Here is a 20,103-nt window from a genome sequence, read left to right on the forward strand (position 1 = left end):
AGTTTGCAGAATGTAATGAGAGACTTTTAACTGAACTCAGGGTCTAAACTGGTTTCATCTAAGGGGAAAATGCCCATATTAAGAACTCAGGGTCTAAACTGGTTTCATCTATGGGGAAAATGTATTGCGATTTGGAAAACCACTGCTAATGAACACTGCGGTGAACAAAAATGCTCCAACCCCCACAAGTTTTGCTGTGAGGACGTCCTCTGAGTGTCACTTCTATAATTATGAAATTGTTAAGTAGCCATACTACAAATACAGCCAGTGGTGGATGAAGTACACAAACCATGTACCTGAGTTAAAGTAGAGACACCCAAGGTAAAATATTACTGCAGTAAAAGTAGAAGTTCCTCCCTTTAGACCTCCACTTGAGTAAAAGTACAAAAGTATTTGCCTTCAAATGTACTTAAGTATCAAAAGTAAAAGTACTAAAAGATTAATTATGACTTTAATGTCCTGTTATCATTTTTTATAACAAGACTCACTTCATTAACTCATTTTAGGTGAAAATACTTCAGTGTCACTCTTGGTAAACCAGTCTTTTAATAGAGTCATTAATTAGTGACGCTGATGTCTATTAAAATTATCATAAGCACAAAACACTGAAGGCAAACAGTTTCCATCAGGTAGAACTGAGTGGCTCTGAAATCACTTTTTACAAACAAACAAAGTTTCAGTTTAAGATTTATTTGCAGCTTAGTTACAAATTTAAGGTTAATAAAAACTTTAAACTCAGATTCACAGATGAGTTTCCTTTACTAAACTGCATCTGTAGGTCTCTGTTCATAAACATAAACTAGCCAAAACTAATTTACTATAAAATGAAATGTGTTTGTATAAATTCAGAATAAAGACACATCAGTCTCAACTGCATATGAGTACATATTTCTATATTGTGGTCTGTTTACACAAAGTTAGGTTAGAGTCAGGAGTTTCTTCCATCATTTATGTTGGAATAGACTCTCCCAAATTTTTTGTCGTTGAACTGTGTGGTTGCACTGAGTCAATATATCCAACAGGTCAAAACTAGCTCAAAACAAAGTGTGTGCTGTGCCCTGATTGGTGTTTGAAATGTAGTGGAGTGAAAGTAAAAAGTCGCCCAAAATAGAAAAAGTTCAGTAAAGTACAGATACATGAAAAAACTACTTAAATACAGTAATGAATTACATTTACTTCATTACTGTCCACCACTGAGTACAGCTACATGTGGGCTAACACTGTTGTGCTCTGAACTGACATCAGAAGACTAGAAATCCCACCAAAATTCCTCAGCAAGCTTCATCAAATGTGGTAGTTAAGTTGGTTTGTCAGTAGCAGCCAATGTGCAGTATGAGTAGCTGGTGATGTATAGAAGTGTGTATGTTTAATAGTAGACACACTTTCATGCAATGTCAATGTATGTGGCATTATTTGTGTTTTGACTGCTAAATGAACTCCTAATCCAGAGGATCCTGTGAGCTTCTGAGGAGAAATGTATGTTTGAAGTGTATCTCTTTGATGGCACCTTGATAGAAAATGCTATTCTTTTTCCCCATAGAGGCATCTGGGCTTGCCTTATGTGAACCCAGCTATATTGACATAACCGTGCCATAAAAGGTAATGACAGATGTCCTGTCCTATCATGAGTTGTCAAAACAGATTACGTCTAGTAATTTCACAGTCTAATGCTACCATTATTGTTAATTGTTATTACATATGACATAATGTTTGGTTTCATGATGGCTAAATAAAGCGCAGCAAAATTAATGTGATGAGCTGTCAATTACCAGTAATGATAACACGACACTGTGACCCTGTTTTACTACTGAACTAAATCTGACAAGTAAAATAAGACAAGTAATGACACTATATGACATCTTCCATGACATGTTTAAGGCATGGGTCATCAAAAGCTGCTTACACCTGGACCTGGAGTTCCTAATATGATGCTGAAAACTAAGGCCCAGTCCCATTTCACCCCTCGCCCCTACCACTGAGCCCTTAGCCCTCTGTTTTGAGCATTCACGTCTAGGGGTAGGGGGATTCTTGTTGAGATAGAGGGGTAGGGTGGTGTTCGGGCTTCAAACAGAGGTTTTTCAGAGACTCCAAACAGAGAGTTACGAGAAAAAAAAGAAAAATCGGCAAGATGGAGAACAAGAGACCAAACAAACCCACAAATGTGAGAATTTTCTCTGTTAAAATTACGATAACCATTTCATTTTATCTTAGTTTGATGTTGTTTCACTGCATTATGGTCATTTTCTTCATAACACGCTTATAGCATGCTAAAGTCTCGGTAGCTAGCTAGCTAACTTTCCCATTCCACCTTAAATAGTCCAGCAGTTCCTGACGACTGAAGCGCCAGAATGTAACTGGGGCACCATTTAAGGTGGAACAGGAAAATTCGAACAAGAATCTGGTGAATAGCTGACTTCAGCTTCATATCACTGAAGAATTAGGGGTGGGTGATAATAAATAATTGCCCCCCTCTTTGAAGATCAAATGATGCCCTAAATGTAACTAAAGCCCAGCAGTGAGGAGCTGAACTTTACCCTCCTCTGCTGTCACTGCAGACTGGCAGGGTCGCCTACAGAGCAGCGCTGGTAGCTGTTAATGAAGTGATGCTCTTTTTATTTGAGGGTCCCTAACTATACCTTTAATGTTCTGGGGTATGAGTATCCAGTCACAGCAGGGTTTGGTATTCCACCTCATTTAATGCACCTATTTGAACTCATTAGCTCATAACTAAAGCCTTCCTGACTTAAATTGAGAATTTTCTGAAAAAGGAAGACAGTTTAACGCTCCGGCTTCGTGAAGCATGGCATGCAAATTGGTTTTGGAAAAAAAATCTATTAACATACAAAACGAAGTAAATGCTTGGCAAAAAAACAAAGCACCGTTAAAGGAAAGACTGACATTTGCCTGAAGCTTGACTTGTGAAATACTATTATGTGCCTCTACATGTCTGCTGTACTTGTAAGAGCAGTGATACACTCTCACTCACGCACGCAAGAATGCGGGTCATTTTTCATGTGACTCTATCGAGGCACTCATATACTATAGAATGTCAAAATATGTGGACGTCTGCTTGATCAGGTTTCTTCTGACATCATATGTATTAATAGGGAGTTTGCTTTCCCTACAGCCTCTGCTCTTCTGGGAAGGCTTTACACTAAACGTTGGAACATTTCTGTGAGGATTTGATTGCATTCAACCACAAAAGTGTTAGTGAGGTCAGGTGCTGATGCTGAATGATTAGTTTGGGATCACCTAAGGTCACCATTGGGTGTGGTGACCTTAGGCTCATGTGCATGTCCCATTCTATTAGCAATGCTTCTCTCTGGTGTTTATACAAGCTGTAGGTGTGTCAGTGATTGGTGCCCCTTTAAAGTAGCTGAATTCAATTAAAAGGAGTGTCTGAATACTTTTGGACATACTATGTAGCATGATATTCAGCTGTAAGTCACTCTGAATTAGAACCTTTACAATAAATTAATAAATGCACAATAATTCAGTATTGAATGTTGTAACTGTCCGGATCACCAGCCTGCCACAGGTCGTTCAAATTTTCTTTCAGTGAATGGCGCCCTCTGGTGGATTTATGATTGCAACACGTGGTGTTTTTAATTTTCTCCACCTGTAAAGTAACCACAGAACGTGACATGTGCATGTTTTAAAATTTATTTTTTTCACAGAAGCTACAAGGATAACTTAGCTAAGTAGTGGCTTAGTAAAAACTGCCTGCTTAAATCATCAAAGCTGCCTCAGACTGTGTTAAAATGGAATTATGACTTTTCTAATTCCTTCATAATTCAGTCGTTGAAATGAAAACAGTCATTCAGAGAGCACAGATGTGAAATTGTAGAGAAATTTACTGACTCACATTTCTTTAGGAACCAGGGGTCACGATGTTGACAAGCAAAGAGCCATTTAATTAACTGTCCAAAACCACTAGTGAACCTACCCGAGTTTGTATATGTAATATTGAAGATGGCAAAATCATTTTAAACCTGAAAAAATTATTATTATTATTATTATTATTATTATTATTATTACTTTATTTTTAGGACTAATTTGCCTTACAACACCTTTATATACCTCTCTGCCGTGCAGGGCCAGCTCTAGCCTTTAGGGGGCCCTAAGCAGGATTTTTTGGGGCGCGCCCATTTTGCTGGCTGATGTACTGTAAAATTAAAGGCTCACTAATACAAGCTGTCCAATTTATATACATTTGGATTCTGTGGATTAATCACAGTTTGAGCATCTTAACCTGGATTAAACACAGTCTGAGTATCTAAATCTGGATTAATCACAGTCTGAGTATCTTAACTTGGATTAATCACAGTTTGAGTGTCTAAACCTGGATTAATCACAGTTTGAGCATCTTAACCTGGATTAAACACAGTCTGAGTATCTAAATCTGGATTAATCACTGTCTGAGTATTTTAACTTGGATTAATCACAGTTTGAGTGTCTAAACCTGGATTAATCACAGTTTGAGCATCTTAACCTGGATTAAACACAGTCTGAGTATCTAAATCTGGATTAATCACTGTCTGAGTATCTTAACTTGGATTAATCACAGTTTGAGTGTCTAAACCTGGATTAAACACAGTCTGAGTATCTAAACTTGGATTAAACACAGTCTGAGTATCTAAACTTGGATTAATCTCATTCTGAGTACTAAACCTGGATTAATCATAGCCTGAGTATCTTAACCTCGTGTAATCACAGCCTGAATAGGGGCCACCTGGTGGCTGCGGGGCCCTGAGCAACTGCTTATTTCGCTTATTAGGTAGAACCGGCATGCTGCCATGAATATATTTAAAAATATATATTTTAGGCCAAAAATCCTGTCTTAGAGAATATATTTGAAATATTTTCATGTACTCACTCTCCGTGAGGTAAACTACATTTTAGAGGCATTAGACTCTTCAGATGTCTGGTTCCTTTCAGCACCGCTGTGAACAGAATTCTGACTTGGTGAGCTTCTCCAGAATCTTAATGAGAGAATTATTCAGAATTTCGATGTTCTTTATTTATTACATTTATTACAGTTATACAGTTGTTAAGATGTTCATCTGGGTTCTTTTGTGACCTCCTGGATGAGTTGTTGATGCGCTTCCTGGGAAGGTTCACCACTGTTCCAGGTTTTCTCCATTTGTGGATATCGGCTCTCACTGTGGTTCTCTGGAGTCCCAGAGCCTCAGCAGTGGCTTTGTAACCCTTTCCAGACGGTAGATTTGACTTTGTTTCGTATCTGTATTTGAATCTCTTTAGAACGTGGCATCATGTGCCGCCAGACAGGCTCTATTAAAGTGATGTTTAGATTCAGCAGGTGTGGCAGTGATCATGTCTGGGTGTGGCTAATCATATTAAACCCAACAATCAACTGAATTTAGTGAACTGGTTGATTTATTGGAGGGGGAAATTACTTTTTCACATAGAACCGTGTAGGGCTGACCAACATTTTTCCTTCAATAAATGAAATCATTTTTAAAAAGCATCATTTTGTTTGCTTGGGTTTTCTTTGTCTAACGTTAAAAGCAGTTTGTTGATCTAAAATATTTAAAAAAGATAAATATGCAAAAAATAGAAGAAATTGGGATGGGGACAAATACTTATGAGTTTGACCAAATAAATGTTAATATTTATATAAAAGTTTATATTGTGTTAGGTATTGATGAGCTCTGTCACAATCCATAATATTTTTTTCAATATACAATTATTAGAGTCAAATGCACAAATGACATTTCAAGCCTTTTAATTCTTCCTGTTTTGAATCTTTATTCACATCAGGCAGCTGTGAAAAAGAGTTCATACTCAAAGGACAGAAAATAGAACAATTCATAATGTGAAATATGAAAAATGACTGAAAACAAACCACATAGCAGAAATCCTAAACATTCTTCTGTTTGTCCTATGCTGTAGTGCTTTTAAAAAGCACTAGGTGGCAGTAGATTCTTATACCAAAACGGCAGCTTGTCAGAGTAGAGGAGGTCATGCATGGTGGGCCGCAGGGCGAGTTAAATGTTGTGGAAGACGCATCCGGTGCAGGCGGCGTTGGCACAAATCTCACAGGGGTCTGGGGGAGTGATGATTTTGACTGTGAAACAGAAAAGCTCAACCTGAGCTACATCACCCACAGCAGAGGACAACATCAAAGCACCTGTCTGACAAAAAATGACTTTTTTATACTTTCACCATAGAGTCAGGCCAAGACACACATAGTGTCTGAAGTTGTCTCCTTTGTTTTGCAGCGGTGCTACAAAGCTAAGCTAACAGCACTGAAGGATAAAGCAGTACAAAAAAACATGTTACAGTGATGTGATGACTTTTTTCTGGAACAAAGTAATTTAACACAGCACAGCTTCATTTTGTGTGATCACATTACAGTTACTGACCGAATGAGAACTACATTGCTTGTGTTACTCACATCTCTAAAGTCCTTCTTGAGCTGAATTACATAGTGAAATTTGCTGTAAACTCCTTAAATACAGCAGGATACTGTGTTTTAGGAGAAACAAGTCAAGCTTCAAAGAACTGAAAATATCAGATTTTACAGTAATTAGCTTCGTAGTCTTGATGACTGATATAAGTGCCTGTAACGGCTGTAGTGTAATGTTCATGGTGTGACTGATAAACAGCACCATGCTGTTGTTAAAATAGTGCGATTATTCTCTTAAATTCAAGAATTTGCTATAAGAAGCTGGCCAGATAGATTTGTCATGTTTGTCTATATCTTTACACGTTATAATACATAATGTAGCATGTTGAGGGTCCTCATACAGCTGTGGGGTCACATCAGTGCACATATGCACTGTACAGTAATCCACTGTTGCAATTGTGTACTGTACTTTGAGTACTGTAAATAAACGGTAAATTTTAACATTTAAATTACGAAATGTTTTACAGTCTAGTTTTAGCAGAGGTGGTCTGGCAATGTCATTCGTAAGTGAGTGAACAGGCCAAATCATGCACTCTAAAAACAAATGAGTTAAAAAAAGACACTCTCTACTGTCTCTAACTAGACACATCAGTGCGTTCAGCTGGAGACGACACATTTTGGGTTACTTTTAACACGAAACGTCTTAATGTTTCTGTGTCCACTTAACAGGTAACACAAGTAAGTGTGTTGTTACTGACCACATCATTTTTTAGAGTGTATGAGGAAAAGCCTCTGTATAATTTCCCTAAATTACCCCAGACAGCCTGGATCCAAACATCATAGCTCAGATATGTACTTTATTCTCAGAACAAAGGTACTGAACTGTCCCTGTGGTGGTGCCTTTAAGGGTATTTCTTCATTACTTTTGGTTGGGGAACATAATTATACCACAATCTATTACAATTATATTTTAGATTGTATTGACTTCATTCATATTGTCTTCTCTCCAGGCTTTTTATTTTGTTGTTCTGTTTTTAAACATTAGCTAAGGAAAAGGTACAAACGTTCCTTTTCTTTGGGAAAAACGTGTGTGAGGTGCACCGTTGGACACCACTGTTGTACCGTTAAGGGTACATTTACAGTGTTTGTACCTTTTACACAAATGTGCACTTTTTCTGATCGTGTTAAGATTATAATTCAGTGTATCCAACTAAACAAAAACTTAACTTCCAGTTAATACCAGATAACTTTAGGCTAGTAAAGTGGGCTCTTTAACTCATTCACCACCCAACAGGACAGAAATCGTTCTGCCCTGTGAGAGATTTCTTTATTCATTCCGTTCTCCTTCTAATTAGCCCATCACCAAATATGTTGTAGATTACAGTAGTGCTGTTTTGAATTTGAGGATAAAGGAACTGTGCCAAGAGTTTTACGGTTAGCCTTCTCTCCCACTCGCCAAACAGCGGAGGTGCTGATGTCTATTAGCAGGATTTGTGATGACGTTACCATGAGGTTGATTTGAACAGGACTGCTGTTACTGAAGGAGCTCAGACTTGGATGAGTTACAGAAGGTAACAGATCTCACTTAAATTACAGCACCTCCCCACACTGTTAGAAATGAAGGTTCTGTTCAGGTACACTTTTCGTCCATCAAGGTACAAACAGTGTAAATGTTCCCTTAAAGGTTCAACAGTGGTTTTAAGGTCTGATTGTGAACCTTAAATAAGTGTTTCCAGGTGAAAAGTTTGTATTTGTACCTTTTCATAACCGAATGTTTTAAACAGAACAGTAAAATAAAAGCCTGGAGACGAGACGGGGTGTGTGGAGTCAGTACAGCTTAGAACATATCATTTCAGTGGATTATGGTTCAGTTATGTTCCCTGACTAAAGGTACTGAGATGACCCCTTGAGGGTTCCACCCCAGTGACAGGAGGGGAACTGACCCAGTGACAGTCTAGTACCTTTATTTCTGAGAGTGCAGGTAAAACTAATCCAGCTTGAATAGGGCTTAAGAGAACAACATTGATTTCGCAAGATGCAAATGTAAATATCCTCTGTGACTGTACTTATCCATAATTTGCATGTAAGTGCTGTAAACTTGGCCGACAATCTCTTCAGCCTAATATGAATCTAATAGATAAAGATCTGTAAACTTAACGTTTATTTATAAAGATTTTATTTCAAGGCTGCTGAACCGTTACTGCATATCTTCTCTGTCTTCAAACAGCATCAGACATTTGAAGTGTCTTCTTCAAAGGCAGCGATGGTGACAGGGCTTTTAAATTATGTCCCTTGTGCTTTTCAGTTGCTATAGATGTTAATGGATTTTACAATGAGATTTCAGTAACACTTTCTATGAATGTCACCTTTGTAAGCATCTATAATTTCTAACATGTTATAATGTATTCATAAGGCATTATAAGTGTGGTTATAAATATTTATAAAAAAGAATTACACTGAATTACACTTTATAGCCATGTTTATTAGACATTATGAATTGTTAATATAATGCATTATAAATAGTGTTAATAACATGTTATAATGTCAGTGCCAAAGAAGTCAGTCCCAGCTTGGAGAGCGTAAAGTAAAGACAAATACCAAGCTAACGGTGGTGAACATTACCTTTCCCACATTGGGTAAAACACTGATGCAGCTCTAGTTTAAACTCTGACATTTAAAGCCTGTAATGTGCTTTACTGTGAATGTTTTAGTGTTTCAGTAAATCCTTCAGTAAATACTTCAACTTGAAGCCTCACTCTGAACACTGGAGGAGGCTTTAGTACAGTACGCTTCACTTTACTTAGAGCGGACAAATACAACTTATGAGCTCTTATAACTTGTTATGATCAGTACTTATAATGTATTATGTTAGCAATTCATAATGCATAATAAACATGGCTATAACGTATAATGCATTTTTATAAATATTTATAGCTATGTTTATAATGTCTTATGAATGCATTGTAACATGTTATGAATGTGTTTATAGATGCTTACAAAGGTGACATTCATAGAAAGTGTTACCGAGGTTTCTTCTTCCAGGAACTAATTAGTAAAGTAGCCCCTTTACAGTTTGAGAGAAGTACTGTTTTCAGTAAGTTCCCCAGCACTGATAGCTAACAAGTAACAGAAGCTAATGTGATGCCAGTTAGCATGCTAACTACATGCAGATCATCACACACCTGCTGTAAAACATGTAAATTACAGTTATTGCATAATAACTAATAGACTTGCTTTGTGGTTTTTGACTGTACGACACACTGTAATCTAGAAAAAAGGCAATATTTGAAGTTGCACAGCTATTAACAGTAGCAGGAAACTTGAATTGTGTCCATGTGTTTCTACTGCTCAGGAAGAATTGGCTCCCAAAAGTAATCTGGATTAAGTCTTTAATCTGCGGTGCAACCCACAAGATTAACTCAGCAAAGCACACGTCAGGTAGGTTGTGCCAAACACTCAGAGAATATCCTGAACTGTAACCCATGACTAACATTTTCAGTGGGAGGCCCACATTAACATTTACAGCACTATTAATGAAGGGCAATTACTGCGTACCAGGCGCTTAACGTGTTTATTACCCTTTATCAGACCTTAAGTAAACTATTAATGAACGAATATTGATGAAGTTGTTGTTCTGTGCTGGTTTAAGAAGGAGGATGCAGGGCATGAATTTGTTGTCATATATCAGTGGGATGGTCTAGCAATGTTTTTTGATCAATTTATTATTAAATATTGCTGTTATATTGAATATCACAGCTGGGCTTACTATGTAAATCTCAATCTGTACTGAGTGTTTTTGTGCTTATAGATGTTATATGGCATGCCAGTGTCAGAGACCACATAAGGCTATTTGAGATTACTTAACCAATCAGTGTGGAGTGAGGCAACTGTGTGATGATTTAGGCATTGAGTTTACCCAATGCTAATGTGTAACTATAAACCATAAATGGGGACTTGAGTCACATGTTGACTTATGACACGACTCTAATTTGCCCTTAATCACTTAAATGGCCAGGGCCCACTGGCAGGCCCAAAGTCTTATTGCACGCTATATAAAACCTAAGAATTGATCAGCCAGTGTGCATTGAAGTCCCTGTTACTGAATAACAGCCTTGGTATGTATTTAAGTCTGGTATTTTAAGGGGTTAAACTACTGAAATTTGGCCTAAAAACACAAACAAAGCTGATTAAATCAGGACTACCTTTAATGTGGTAATGAATAAAAGCGTTAAGTCTCAACCTGACGTGTGTGGTTTTCAGGTTTGTTATGGTCATGCTCAGGCGTTACTGCAGTGCCGTTCTCCCGCAGCTCACAGCAGCACTACGTTCCATTCGGAACAAATAACGAGCCTTTCATTACAGGAAAACCTTCAGTCTGATGGACAGAATGAAGGGCTACATGCAGCGAATTAAAACACCTCAAATGTTGCAGAGCTGCCAACTCTCACACACACTAGCCACGTTTACATGCAGCCTAATAATCTGACTAATAGCTCAATCGGAATAGTTTAGTCTGATTGAGGCAATTCGGAATACAGTTGCTATCCAATTGATTGAGGTGGTTAATCCTGTAAATAATCTGTTAAATAGAAGAATAATATCCGTGTAAATGCCTGTATCTGATTACATTCCCTATCGGAAAGTTTAAGTCCGTTCTGATCATGTTTGTCACGTCATAGTGAGAGTTTATACCATTCAACATGGCGGAGCAGAAACTGGTCTGCAGAGGAGACGAAGTTTATGCTCTGATCTTTAAAAGACGGCGGTGGGACGGACGTCCAGCTTATGTGTCTCAGAACACGACGTCTTCCTCTCGGCCTTCTTTAATAAGGACATGTGAAGGACGTTTTCCTGAGTCTGACATCATTTTAAAGCAGTTAGAAACACAAGCGCTGCTCACTGCTGCTCATCTCACTCTGACTGGACTGGATGTTCGCTGTCATGTCAACGTTTACTCTAAGTGGTTCTCCACGCATGCGTGTCATTTTGGATCGGATTACTTGCAGTGAGCATGTAAACGAAGATTGATGAATAGAGTGAACACCTCAGTCTTAATCTGTAATCAGAATGCATTCAATCGGATTGACAAAAATCTCTACGTGTAAACACAGACACTGGCTGTGAGGCTCACTCGGTTAGATCTAACCTCACGGTTTTACGTCACGCTTGACATTTCTCACATATTTTTAAGTTTCTTCTCTAAAAGACTTACCGCTGAATCGATTTGAGCATCCATAAAGTTTAGTACTACTGCTTGATGCTACAGCTTCCACTGATTAAAAACACTCTGGACTGGCAATGGAGCTTTAATGCAACAGAGGGAGAGCAAGCTAACTAGTCGGTCACTGCTGACCATCCTGATCTTATTTCGATTGGTTTCCAGTCACAATTTCATAGATTTATATCATACATATTATAGCTGTCAATCAACAACTCTGGGAGGAACTTCAAAGAAAATACATAGATATGTACAGTCATGTGAAGAACACCACATTCATTTTTTTTTACATGTTTGGAGATACAGACATCTTCATGTAAACAAACATATATCCGATTCGTGGCCCTGTGACCTTAAAGTGACGCTCAGATCAGAATTCATGTGATTTTTTCCACTGCGCCTTCATTCAGCGTTACCATGGCAGCAGCACCGAACAGAAGTTAAAGCCTGTAAACGGTGGAAAAGCAGCTCATCTCACCTTTTTCTCCTTCGTCTCGCTCTAATAATGAAGCTGAGAGCTGATCAGAGTTAATTATCTTCACAGCGAAGCTCGTTCTGCTCCATAACGTCTAGCGAAATTCGAATGTGGGTGGAGGCCAAAGTCACATCCCCAGTGAAAACTACGTCTATGAATATTGGAAGTTTTCAGTGATGAGCTCAGCCTACGTGGACAGCGCAAGTTCCAGCAGACAGAATGAGGAGGGGTCAGTGATTACATATGTGCTGCTGCCGTCTAGCTATTGGGGTCCTGGAGTGGGTCTACGTGCCTTAGAGACTGTGGGAGAAATCAGCTCGGCCATTGATGAAGCCCCACAGCGCAGAGGAACAGTGCGGGAGTTAGATTACTCTCAGTGGAGCTCAGGGGTGGCAGTTAGCTTGGAAAAGGATTTATAGTACAGTGAGTGAGTCACACAAGTCAGCAAAGCGGGTTCAGGTAATGGAATGGAAACTTCTGACAGCATGAACCAAAAGCCTACAGAGCTAGTCATCCATTAAACTGAGAACAGTAATGTCCCCATCCTGTTACCTTGCTAGCTGATATCTGCCCAAGTGAAATCATCTTGTGTTTTATTTTATACAAGCTGTAATGTAAATTTACACTCACTGGCCACTTTATTAGAAACCTCACCCATAGCTGCACCTTGCTGGTGTATAGTTAAACACTACAGCCTATCAGTTAATGCAAATTAGATTATACTCAAGCTCTCTAGTTTCTGACCACAGAGCTGATCATGGCTGGATATTTTGGGTGGTTGACCACTCTCAACCCAACCCATCGGTGACAGTGATGTGCCTTATAAGCTTGTACCAATTACACATACGCTTCATATTACTACCATGTCACTGCTGTGCTAAGAACAATTTATTGCTCAAATAAAATCTGCTCTACATTGTTCCTGTTGCCAATTACGAACAGGGTAGAGAGTAGCTGACAGACTAAGCAGCAACATATGGTCAGTCTCTATCTGTACATCTAAACGGCGGAAGTACAAATTAAGTAGCCAGAGAGTACAAAGCAGGGGTTTATGATGAAGTGGACAGTGAGTGAACACTAATACATCCCCCAGATATCAAAGAAGCACAGATACCTAGATTTGAAAAGATCTTGTCACGATCATCTCTTTGGCACACTTCCTGGAACTCATTCGGCAATTCCGGGTTGGCACAGAGCGGCACTGGAGTGCTGTGAGTGAGCTGAGGGTCATTGCTTCCAGAAGCTTCCATCAGGTTCTTCAGAATCTTCACCGCTTGCAGTGAAAAACTGAACCCGCTGTCCTGTAAAAACAAGGCGCTCTGATTCAACTTGCTGGATGGATCAATCTCACAAGCAGGGGTTAAACTGGAGGAAACTTGGAAGAGTAAAAGAAGAGAACTAAATACTGCACTGCAGTAACACTGACGTGGTGGTGGTGTGTTAGTGTGTGTTGTGCTGGTATGAGTGGATCAGACACAGCAGTGCTGCTGGAGTTTTTAAACACCTGAGTGTCACTGCTGGACTGAGAATAGTCCACCGACCAAAAATATCCAGCCAACAGCGTCCTGTGGGCAGCGTCCTGTGACCACTGATGAAGGACTAGAGGATGACCAACACAAACTGTGCAGCAGCAGATGAGCTATCGTCTCTGACTTTACATCTACAAGGTGGACTGACAAGGTAGGAGTGTCTAATAGAGTGGACAGTGAGTGGACACAGTGTTTAAAAACTCCAGCAACACTGCTGTGTCCACTCGTGTATCTACTCGTACCAGCACAACACACACTAACACACCACCACCACGTCAGTGTTACTGCAGTGCTGAGAATGACCCACCACCCAAATAGTACCTGCTCTGTGAGGGTCCATGGGGGTCCTGACCACTGAAGAACAGGGTAAAAGGGGGCTAACAAAGTATCAGAGAAACAGATGGACTACAGTCTGTAACTGTAGAACTACAAAGTGCACCTATATAGTAAGTGGAGCTGATAAAATGGACAATGAGTGTAGAAACAAGGAGGTGGTCAGAATGTTATGCCTGATCGGTGTGTGTGTGTGTGTGTGTGTGTATAAATATATATATATATATATGTGTGTGAATATATATGTATATTTATGGCATTTAACAGACATTTCCAGTGCTTTGTTGTTCACTCAGAGAAGGCTGTATGATTTATTTATTACTATAATTCACAATTTCCTTCAACTACCTTCCAAATATACTCCTTGATCACAGGCTAAAGAAATTTCTCCACATCAGCTCAATCCAACACGAACAAAGGTGTACTTTCCTTTGCAGGTTCTCTGCTGGAAAGGACCATTAGAATCATTAGAATTAAAACCTGATGGTTTAGCTTTCAATAGGGAATTAGCTTAATGGTTACAATTACAGAGCACTAATGTCTTGTAGGAAACCTTTAGGTACGATTAAGGGACCACAAAATGTGTCGAAATTATTGGATACCAGATTTTTTCAGCAGACTTGATTAATACACTGTATGAAGTGCAGCATTAAACGTTTGCAGTCTTGAGGCAAAAGTGAAAGGTTACTATAAGCAACCATGAGAAACTAAAGGGCAGATCCAGGAAATTACACACTGACACACACCAACTCATATTATAAGCTTTGGTCAGACATAATCCTTCATAAATACGTTTATATTTTGTGAATTGTTTGGGAATAAATGCACACATGATCAAAAGTCATCATTTCTCAAAACTTACTTTTTGAATGTTTGTTTCATTTTTAGCAGTCTAAGAATAGCTCAAGATTCTGTTTTTCAGAATGTCTTATGCTCAGATTATTTTTGAGTTGTAAAACTGGGTCCCACCAGTGTCTCTAATACCTGTGCAGTTGCATATTAACAATACATGTGATGACAATGTAACTGCTGGTGATGTATTCACTGTTAAAGATGCATTACAGTAGTACTGCTTCTGTAATCACATGAGTGTATCTTGCTAGTTATAACAGCATATTTTCCCTTATATACATACCCATGTGTAATAGGTTGAGTGTCATTACATTTGTATGAAATGCTGTTTTACATTACATACATTATGAGATCAATGCATCTGCACTGGAAATGCCAGCTTTCCTGACATTTAACTAGCTGTAGAGTTGTGCTAGTGCTGTGACGGTGACCTGACCAAAGTTCTGGCTTTTTACTCATTTTTACTGTGATAGTATTTACACACCAAAAGCTCATATCTCTAAATGTAACTTGGCACTTATATATGTGTACACCATATGCATAAGTGCCACAAGGTCTTATGAAGCTCTAGAAAAAAGAAGCCTACACTTGCTTTTTCCATGGTCTTCAGATGCAGTTTTGTGGGACCTATAGGGGGCACTAGAAGGTTCATTCTTCACCCTGCTGCAGGGTATTCTGCTGGATTCCACAGGTGGGAAATGAAGATACTGCTTTATCATTGCCTTTGGCTGCTGGAACTGAAGATTACATTAACTGCGAAGGCTGCCGAACAGATGGAAACCAGAGAAAATCGATGTGATTTTAAAGAGTCTCTGTAGTCTAGTTTTACTTGGACCATTGAAATGTAGTCATGAATTGCAGATTCCAAATCTCTCTTTGACAAATGATTGACTTGTGGCAATTATTTAAATAAAACGTGCGCAGTGGGGTTGCTTGCATCCCCATGGGATCCTAAGGGTTAATACAGATCTGTAAACAGCATCACATTACAGAATGTTTTAAAGCCAGAACGTTGGTTAGGTTTCTACATCACAACACAAGAAAATTGAGTTTTCTGTGCAGATACAGTGTAAATAACCTCATAATGTGAGTAATTACACATCTTATAAAACTGTAATTCACACATATATAAATACATTTAATCTTTTTACACATATGGAATTACATAAGAACTACGTTGTCAAAACTATCAAGATAAACTTGTGTAATTATACAAACTGTACTACTGTAACCCATCTGTAACAGTGAATACATCACAGGTAGTTCCATTGTTGTTGCATATGTTGTTAATGTGTAACTACACAGTTATTAATAGGCTCTTACTATAAAGACGGGCCTACAACTGTAAAGTCCTGGCAAGAAAAACACTTTTCAGGAGAACAGAATTAAGTTTCTTCCTTCAGTTTTGTTCTAATGAGGTTAGAAACAGAGCCTCCCAGCAGGAAAGTCCCCTCTTTCATTTGATGTTTATTAAATCATTGTTCCTGCGCTCTGCGGCTCAGACGGCCCTTTGATTGACAGAAACCATCTCTCACACATTTACCTCTGACAGTTTTTTTTCCGAACATGCATGAATAATCACAGACAAAGCTCTTCCCGTATGACTCAGACTCCACTATCCAATATCTAACTATTTCCCTGTTGGCCGTCACAGAATGAACTTAAAGTTTAGTCTTGCTTGGTCGAGTGTCAGCAGTGCGTGAAAGTGTCCCCACTGACTTACCGTAACCTTTACACTCAGTGAGCTCAGGACGCTGGATGCCAGGAGAAGAGAAAGCGTCAACAGTCTCATCTTTCAGCCTCGGCAGACGTAGCTAGAGTTAGAGACGTAAAAGGAGCAGAAAGTGTTCGGAGGTGTGCCTCAGGGCTCCAGATAAAGGCCCCCTTTCGATTCATTTACTAAGTAACCTATTGAGCAGCGGAAAGTATCAGGGGTTTGTGCTGATAACAAAAGAGGATCTGATTATTACCCAATAACTTCTGCTTTTCTGACCAAACATGAAGCCCTGTGAACCTGTTCTTTACATGTGAGTCTCATAAACGCCTCATAAATTGCTGCAACACCTTATCATCATATAGCGCAGATAAGGTCTCAGCTAACAGGCGTCGCACACAGGATGAGTTTTCCCATGTAAGGGATTGGAGGAGCACTTCCGATGACTTACAGTAGCATTAGAGGCTTTGACAGGTCGACTAGAGAATGTTATGCAACACATCAGAAACATCAATACTGTACTTCATCAGAGTCAGAGAGTGAAATAATAACAAAACAAAAAAAACAAAATAAATAAGTAAATAAATAAATAAACCCCCTAATCTGTCCAAACAACATGAAAATTTGCATCAACACTAATAGTTTGGGCTCAGCCATAACATTGTGTAAGGTTAGGCATTATTTTCTTGAGGTCAGTTTGACCCCATTCGATGTTCAATGTCTCTACATAAATGATTGATCTTTTCTTTTGCTTTGCATATTTAACTTTTCCTAATTGAATTTAATTTAATTTAGTTTAACATGATGATATGTTTTCAGTGTCCTGAACATATTTTGTACACATCAGTGTTCTTTGGTGTCAGTTTGGCCCAAAGCTGTTTTAGCTGTATAAAACATAAGAAATATCAATATTTTTACACACATTTGTTTTAGTTGTTTTGGATGATACTGAGGTCATTCTAACATGCAATTTTATAATTTTCAATAAAACCGTCCTCTGCTTCAGGGCCCTGACCTAACATAACCGTAACTGTGGTATTGCGAGAATCACTAATAGTTCACAGCCAGCAAATACTGGTTTTTGGCCTTGTCCTTTACATACAGAGATTTCTCCAGATTCTCTGAGTCTTTTAATGATATTCTGTACCGTAGATGATGAAAAGCTAAAGTTTTTGCAATTTTATGTGAGAAATGTTTTTCTTGAATTGTTGCTCTATTTGATGGTGCAGTCTTTCACTGAGTGGTGAACCCTCCTCATCTTTACTTCTGAAAGACTCCGCCTCTCTGAGATACTCTTTTATACCCAATCATGTTACTGACCTGTTGCCAATCAACCACCAGGTGTTCTTTTAGCATTACACAACTTTACCAGCCTTTTGTTGCCCCGTCCCGACTTTTTTAGAACATGTTGTTGGCATCAAATTCAAAATGGGCAAATATTTTTCAAAACACAATAAAATTTCTCAGTTTCAACATTTGATTTGTTGTCTTTATACTATTTTCAATTAACTATAGGGTTTAAATGCTTTATACATCATTACATTTTGTTTTTATTTACATTTTGCACAGCGTCCCAACTTTTTTGGAAATGAGATTGAATTTCATTTAGACAGTTTTGGACTATCTACTAGTTCATTCATCTTTGGGGTTTTTACACAATGTAAGGGTGTAAATTTTTAATAATATTTTACTGTTACAAAAGTGCTACTACTACTACTAATATGACTATATTAAATTATTATATACTGTTATAATATGGTGAATTTAATTAGCACAAACCCAAGGATGAATTACTATATCTACATCACACTGTATGTATATATTATAAACACGCATATGACTTGTTGTAACTTGGTACTGTTGAAAGCTGTGTTTGCTAGTCGTGTACTGGGTAACGATTTTGAGTCATTCTCAAAACAGTCACTACTGAAACATTTATGTAATTTAAGTTTGTTATAATTGTTAGTTGTTAGTGATTTGCTTTAATAAAATAAACATACTTGCCCCCTCTGGTGGTCGTCGAACATGCCAGTGTATCAAATTAGATGTCTGTATTAATATCTTTGTGATGATACTGTAGAGATACAGTTCCTGAACCTGTAGAGTCGCCCTTTCCATCCCATCACATGGTGAGATCCTATGAGACTCGTCATCTGCCTCTCACTGTGTGTAACTGGTGGATTCACGTGTCCGTCATCTGCCTCTCACCTGTAATTGGTGGATTTGTGTGTCTGTCCATATTTTGCATGAAACTGACCAATGGACACTCAGGAAATCACTTGACTGACCATCACATCGATAACACTTCATTTTTCATTCAGGTGGCCTGGACACAGATGTGAAATAGTGTGTAAAAAGTTTGCAGCTGCTGAAGTTGCTGCAGTGGTTTTGGAAAATAACGATGTGGAGAACATTTATTAACTATTTTATTCATACTTTTCACTACGTTTATGAACCTAAAACTTTAATAAGCCCATTTCAAGCACCAAAACAATTCGACCACATGAGTAACGCTGTTTTCACAAGACATATTAAGAATCTCTAAAACTGGATTTCATTTGTTTTCGAGCCCAGTCACCCCTTTACACTGTGCTGCAGGTCAAAAGGGCCTCTTTATAGAGAGCTGAGACTTTTATCAACATTTTAAGATGTAATGTGTGGGTATCATCATGTTGTATGGAAGTGCCTTTAAGAATATATGCAAAAATCAAGAACAAGTCCTCAGAGCCCAGAGGGTAAAGCTACAGGATCATTCAACGCAAAGGGATTTCAGTCTAAAGTCCAAGTCAGCTAAAAGTCTGAAATGGGTTTGTTTTCTAGGTTGGTAAAATTATCCATATCTATCCTTATCTATTCTAGGAAAAGCTGAGAGAACTTCCTGCCTTGCACAGTTAGTGAGGCACCACTTATTAGACATTGTAGGATAAAATGAAATTCAAAACCATTGTTCTTACAAAACAGTTGTTTACTATAATTTTATTTTGAGGAATTTTGAAATAAAATTTTTAAATTTGCAATAATATATTTGTGTTTTTTGCATTTAGTTTGGAACAAAGTTTTTCTACCTCATGTTGCAAACAAAGTTTATCCAAAATAATTTATACTTTTGGAAATAATAATTTTATTTATGGAAATAATTTATGTATTACAAAGACGGCATCAATTTAAAATATTTAAAATACATTTTTATAATTGTTGATATATATTATAGGTGCTTTGCACATCATGTCATTATCCATTGAAAAGGCATTATAATGAACAGTGACACTTGTGTTACTACATATTAATGTCACCAAAGAATAAACTGGTTCACTTTTAGAGCTTTATGAAGCATTATTAAAGTTCATAAATACGTTTACAAAGCAGTGTTACAAATTTAGTTATAAGGAGAATTTAGTCATACAGTTATAAAGAGATAAACAAACATTTATAATCATAATTACAGACTTCATAGAAAGTGTTAGCAAATTTTAAGTTGCAATTTGAAAGAAGGAAAGAAAGAAATATCACAAACTTTAGGAAGTGAGTTAAATAATAATACAGAGCACATCTGAGGAACATCACAGATGCTAGACCCCCTGCACTTTGCATGCCGGTCAAACAGGTCACTCC

At 38.1% G+C, this 20,103-nt stretch overlaps 1 protein-coding gene across 3 annotated transcripts; it reads right to left on the reverse strand.

The window, feature by feature from the left end:
* Positions 1-5,729: 5,729 nt before the first annotated feature.
* On the reverse strand, positions 5,730-16,776 carry LOC118799968 (guanylin). Of its 3 annotated transcripts, none has more exons than XM_036560113.1 (3): positions 16,501-16,776; positions 13,178-13,364; positions 5,730-6,067 (listed from the first exon to the last, which is right to left on the reverse strand). In XM_036560113.1, exons 1-3 carry the CDS (start codon positions 16,567-16,569, stop codon positions 6,009-6,011), a joined length of 315 nt encoding a protein of 104 aa, XP_036416006.1. In that variant the 5' UTR covers positions 16,570-16,776; the 3' UTR covers positions 5,730-6,008. The 3 variants fall into 3 exon arrangements, with proteins under 3 accessions (XP_036416006.1, XP_036416005.1, XP_036416007.1); XM_036560112.1 differs by having other exon boundaries at positions 5,730-6,088; positions 16,501-16,772; XM_036560114.1 differs by lacking the exon at positions 5,730-6,067 and adding an exon at positions 6,106-6,155 and having other exon boundaries at positions 16,501-16,775.
* Between the last annotated feature and the right edge of the window lie 3,327 nt (positions 16,777-20,103).

The sequence above is a fragment of the Colossoma macropomum genome, unplaced genomic scaffold (assembly GCF_904425465.1).
Source record: "Colossoma macropomum unplaced genomic scaffold, Colossoma_macropomum, whole genome shotgun sequence".
Classification (NCBI taxonomy): Eukaryota; Metazoa; Chordata; class Actinopteri; order Characiformes; family Serrasalmidae; genus Colossoma; species Colossoma macropomum.